The following is a 5,959-nucleotide window of genomic DNA, read 5'->3' as shown; positions in this document are numbered from 1 at the left end:
AAGTCCTCCCATCTAGAAACCTTTTCTTTGACTTCCCAACCGCCTCCACACCGCCGCAGTCCACACACACACAAACGAACTCGCTGCAGACCACACCGTCCGTGTCACACGTTACCCAGGAGCATTGCTAGCATACACCTATCCTTCACCGCCTTCTTAGCCACCCGATCCACGACCAGTGACTTGGGTCCACATCAAGCAGTGGATGGTGCTGCCAGTCAACGGTTCCCAATGTCGATCTCACCCAGCGTGACCCCGGTATATCTGGCGGCGGCCTAGGTGCTCGGCGCTGATGCGCAATTATACACGTCGGCGGGCACATCATGGTGTCACACACGAGGCCCTTCTCCTCGACGACAGCCACGAACTGGAGTTCATTTGTGTCATCTCATGGTACCCACACACTTCCGAAAAGTTCATTTGTGCCACCTCACAATACCAACACCCAACCGTTGCAAATCCTTTAGTAGATTCGGAAGGATCTTAGAAAGATAAAGTACACTATGTTGAGTTATTTCTTTTGGAATGCAGTCTGAAAGATGTGAGGTCATTACGACCAAACTGGCTCCAAATTTGCTTACAGAAGATAGCAGTCATCATGTCATTGTATGCATTCAGTTTAACAATAAATGATGTCTATCGAAAATGAATAGTTATGGAACAAGTAAACAAAATAGTTCAAGTTTGGTGCACTAGTGTTAAATGTTTAGTATGGTATCCGGTAAATCTTTACACTTTGCCCTTAAAATCAGACAAATTATTCACGCCTTATCTCACTTGGTTTGCACCAAAATTGAACACCCGCCTCCAGCGACACGACAAAGGATGAGTTGGTTCCCACAACATCCCCGTCTAGGCTCTTTCTAAGCTTCAGTTTAGTTTAATCATAACTTGCTATGCTTTATCTATATCCAATTAGCATCTTTGAGGAAAAAAATATATATATATATTAAGATAAGATGTAACCAATAATGGATTTAAATCAAGACTCCATCATGTTCATATCAAGTAAAGAATTTAAGGACTTATCTTAACCATGTTTCTCAATCTGATGGTATGGTGTGGTCCTTTTTAAGATAGGGAGGGATACGTAGAAAGGAACATTTGGGTTTGGAAGGGTTGTGAACTCCAGTTTACCCCCTCCGTCCTTGAAAGAGTGTACTTCCAACTTTGTTGAAGGGTCAAACTATCTCAAAGTTTGACCGAATTTATGCAAAATATATCAATGTTTGTGAAACCAAATAGGTATATGATGAAAACATTTTTATCATGAATCTAATGCTACTAATTTGATGACATAAATGTTGGTGTATTATTGTATAAATATGGTCAAACATAAAAAAAATTGACTTTCAAGGATGGATGGACTAGGTTGTTTGAGGTACCCACGTACAGATGCCCTTGCATATTTATGAAAAGAAAATCTCGCTGTATCCCTCAGTTTTTGTTTTTTTGGATTTGCACATAAATCATATGTCTTATGCTTTATTTTTTAAGCATCATATTTGTGTACATTCTACTTATATTATGGGTCCTCTAATCCTGCTATGTGATATTATATGCTCTAGATATCTTTCTGGATTAATATACTTTGTTTGGATGAGTCAAGAGAAAGAGAAAACCGAGAAGTCCTGATATCTTTGGGAAACAATATGTTGAGTACCCATAGTATCACATAGTTCATTTATGTGTTTTATCCCGACAATAGTTTTAGGCATAGGTCACACGGAATACAATTTGTAATAATGGGCAAGATTACCTTATGGTGCTCAATGTTCCTTGTTGTTATTTCATGCATTGTTGTTACCCTAGGGTCAATTTTGCTGTGATTTGTGTATGTTCATTAAGAGAAAGCAACTGATTGGTATAAATTCAGAGGAAGAAGAAATGTAGGTGTTTTTTTATGGTTTATGCCGATTGTCCGATTCTTTCAATTTTCATTTTCAAATGACAAAGTGCATTTTTCTTTTGCAGCTTGCTTATCATTCTTACCAGACCAGTTGGCTTCTCATAAGGTTACCATTAATCTTATGTATTTATAAATTGAACCATGGAGTACATTCCAAGTCCGAAAAGGTATTGAGCAATTACAGTTGCAATTGCAAGATCGTGCCTGCTGGAAGTCACATTTCAATTTTTGATTATCCAGGAGATTGCTCACATGCTCGCTAAGAAGCTCTCACTGTTGCAGCTAGCATTTTCATAATACACCTAATTAGATAAGAATATGAATGGTTGTCCTTGTGATTCCCATGAGGGGCTATTCTATACGTAGAAATAATCCATTTGCTTCCACTGATATTCCACATTAACATATATGCAGAGAGATAGATAAAGAACGTGTAAAAAGTTGTTGTTAAATGCTCAATCTCATATATTATGCTTATTTTAAAAAATAAAACAATAAGGGTGATGAGTTCGAACAGCTTTAATTGATACTCTTAATTTTTGTTGGATGTACCATGCAGGGTTATAAATTACTTCAGTTGAATATACTTTGTTTTTTTATATAAGAAACGGAAATAGCGTGAGCAACCAGCTCAACCTCTATACCACCACCACGACTTCTCTTACTTCAAAATAAAAACAACACACACATACGCACGGGTTCAACCACGGGCGCGGTGTGCCGCCGTGCCTTCTGTCTGCTAGTGATGGTTAAAAACCCCTATCATAAACGCAGTAGCGAATCATCGTCTTGTGATAGTGTGCAATAGGGGTGCATCACACATGCTATGAAATAACCGTGTGCAATAGGTTGCTATGATGCGGTGGGAATAGCAATCACATACGATGCCCGAACATATCTTAATTTATAGAAGAAAAAAAGACAACGGTTGAGAAGTACAGCATGATATTGGAATTAGCAAGCGAGCGGCGATGGATTGATTAGCTTCGTGGTTACACTTGGACTCTCTGTATGCAATGCACTAATGGTAGGCAACTAGTGCATCTGTTGTAATCTCTAATTGAAAAACCAGATTCCAGTGTATACTAATTAAAAGCTTGAACGGGAATCCAGCATAACGTGCCAACGAACGGCAGCTGGCTAGGAGAAGACTTTGCTTTATTTTTCCTGTAGACGATGATAAGTATAATTAAAGGCTTGGTGGTTCTGTGCACAAAGTCTTCCCTAGCAAGTTGTATGCATGTTCGTCGTTGCATTAATTTAGCGATCACTAGCAAGTTAATTCACTCAGAATCTTATGACGTTCTCCGGCTCCTTTTGGCTTGTCTCGGGATGCAACGGAGCTGATGGCTCTTTCTCTCACCGCCGGCCGGTGTGCATGCCATGCCTGCCCTGAAGAACATGGACATCATTTTGAATTTGTACAATCTTCTTTTATCTTATTTTCTTTGCCGAAAAATGAGCGCAATCTTATCTCATGCCAAGTGGTGATGAAGGTAAAGCCTCTTTCTCTTCATGTCCTATATAAACCAAGCTGGGAAGGACACATGCAACGACCTACATACACACAAGAAGAAACAATATGAGCACTGTGTCGATCAGCAAGTCCCCGTCGGTGTTAGTCGCACCATCGGAGGCGACGGTCAACGGCGGCGACATCATTCTCTCGTCTTATGACAAGATGTTTGGTGGTAGATCAGTTACGGTGTTCTTCATCTTCGAGTATCCAATCCAAGATCCCATCGAGACGATCAAAAGGGGATTGTCCCAAGCACTTGTCCACTACTACCCTATCGCCGGCCGCCTTGCTGCCGGGGCCGCAGCCGGCGAGTTCGTCATCAGATGCACCGGAGAGGGGGTGTCCTTCGTTGCGGCGTCTGCCAACTGCGCCATCAAGGACGTCCGAGAGTTTTGTGACTCGTCGCTGCAAGAGGAGCTCGCCGTCTTGTACGCGGACGAGGGTTTCAGCTACTCTGAGCCATTGATGCTGATGCAGGTGACCGTCTTCTCTTGCGGCGGGTTCGTCATTGGGGTGACGTTGAACCATTCCGTTTGTGATGGCATCGGGATGGCGCAGTTCATGCAGGCGATGGGAGAGCTCGCCCGCGGGCTACCGTCGCCGTCCGTCATCCCGGTGAGGTCCAAGGATTCGTTCGTGTTGGACTTGCCTCCATTTTCCACAAACTTTGTTCGCTTTCTGGGCACCCTCCAGCCCTCTCCAATGGAGTTCCTGGACATTACTGTGCCATCAAGCTTAATCAACCGCATCAAACGCACGTATACCATGAATTACGGGCAGCCATGCTCCGTGTTCGAGGCAGTTGCCGCAGTTCTATGGCGGTGCCGAACCCGTGCAATCATGTCCGATCCGGCGGCCCTCGCCGTGCTTACATTCCCAGCAAACGCACGAAAGCATGCGGTTGCCAGGGAGGGCTTCTACGGCAACTGCGTTACCGCACAGCTGGTCATGGCGACGAGTAGCGCGGTGGCGAACGGCGACATCATGGAGCTAGTGAAGATGATCCAGCATGCCAAGGATCGGGTGCCCGGCCAGACGGAGATCGACGAGATGCGGCAGTTGGATGGGTACAATCTTTTCCTCATGTCGTGTTGGCGAAACCTCGGCATGGAGGAGATTGACTTTGGCTTTGGACCGCCGGCGAGATTGATGGAGTACACGCAGGTAAGGACGAAGCTGCCGAGCTGCGCGACGTGCGTCCCTTGCAAGGACGAGTACAACGTGCAGTCCTTGTGCGTGAAGGAGGAGCACGCCGACGCTTTCCTCCAAGAATTAGCTAAAATCCACCTCACTTATAATCCGCTTTCAGTTTCATCTAAGCTTTGATTTTCTTTCGGATGCATGGAGGGATCGTTACTTGAATTTATTTGCTTGCTATATACTACTACTAGCGTTCTGCGTCGCCTCTGCTTTCTTCTTCTGATTTAGTAATATGTATCTTTTTTTTTCAAAGCATTTTACAAGATATGTTACACTACAGAAAAAAAAGGTCCTATATTATAAGACGGAGTGAGTATCTTATATTCACCGGAGAATCTAATGAACACATGTTCCCACCAAGTTTTTTTTTTCTTTCTCGGTCTGTTTCTCTGGTAACTGGCCGGTTTAGGTTTATCGGATGTTCCGGCCTGCTCTGAGAAACATTGTTCTATTAAAAAAACCGGATAAATTTGAACTTTGAACATAGAATTTGACCAGAGATAAGGATGACGATTTTGACGCAATACGGGTCTCTCAGAGGATTTCTGAAGCAACATTGTCCATGACGCAAAGGCGACGAAGAATGCTAGTAGCGGTAAAGTGACATTGCCAAGTTTTTTACTCTCGGTACAGTGACGGCCCAGCGGGGCAAAACAAGGTGAAACTGAGAAGCGGCTCCGAGGACCTGATTTCATGACCCTCAACATAAGCAGGTTCCGCAATGACCATCGCACCACCACGGTTCAGCCATATATATGGTACAAATGTAAAAGAAATCATTCTTGAGAAAATATCCTGATTTTGTCGACCAGTAAAACACCAAGCTTTGTGGTATTTTCGGTAATCGGTGTTAGCGGCGGCCCCGGTAAAAAAAAACAAAGGAAAACGTGCAAAAAAAAAAACAAGTGGTCGCACACATGCTTCATACTAGTTTGATTTCCCTATGCTTTTTGGAATATTTTATCTATCCTTATATTCACTGGAGGATTTTAGCACATGTTCCTGCTCATGTCTTTAAGTGGCATGATCGGTCTTTAACATGCTGAATGAAGACATTAAAATGAGATCCATTTTGATTATGTTCTCACAAAAATTGACCCCGTTTGAGCATTTGAAAATACGCCATGCACTAGCACCAAAATAATGAACGGCGTCTTTTCATATAGGCTCATGACGAAGCAAATATGGCATATATCCCGATGAAAATATCCTAATATCTTTTTCCTCAAACATCCTAACCAGTCATTCACTAACATATTCCTACAAAAAATAGTATAATAATGCCTCTATGACACTAAAGCTCAAGAATAGACGGGCACAACAACATGCAC

General features: G+C 42.9%; 1 protein-coding gene across 1 annotated transcript; it reads left to right on the top strand.

Moving 5' to 3' along the window:
- Positions 1-3,491: 3,491 nt before the first annotated feature.
- On the top strand, positions 3,492-5,444 carry LOC109774849 (acyl transferase 15-like). Its single transcript, XM_020333617.3, has one exon. The coding sequence runs from the start codon at positions 3,492-3,494 to the stop codon at positions 4,752-4,754; it is 1,263 nt and encodes a 420-aa protein (XP_020189206.1). The 3' UTR covers positions 4,755-5,444.
- The last annotated feature ends 515 nt before the right edge of the window (positions 5,445-5,959 follow it).

The sequence above is a fragment of the Aegilops tauschii genome, chromosome 6, assembly GCF_002575655.3.
Source record: "Aegilops tauschii subsp. strangulata cultivar AL8/78 chromosome 6, Aet v6.0, whole genome shotgun sequence".
In the NCBI taxonomy this organism is placed as follows: Eukaryota; Viridiplantae; Streptophyta; class Magnoliopsida; order Poales; family Poaceae; genus Aegilops; species Aegilops tauschii.
Note: the sequence above shows the minus strand (reverse complement) of the source record. Positions and strands in the feature narration are given on the sequence as shown.

Coding starts and splice junctions, on each gene's coding strand:
- LOC109774849 (XM_020333617.3), top strand. CDS start 3,492: ATGAGCACTGTGTCGATCAGCAAGTCCCCGTCGGTGTTAGTCGCACCA.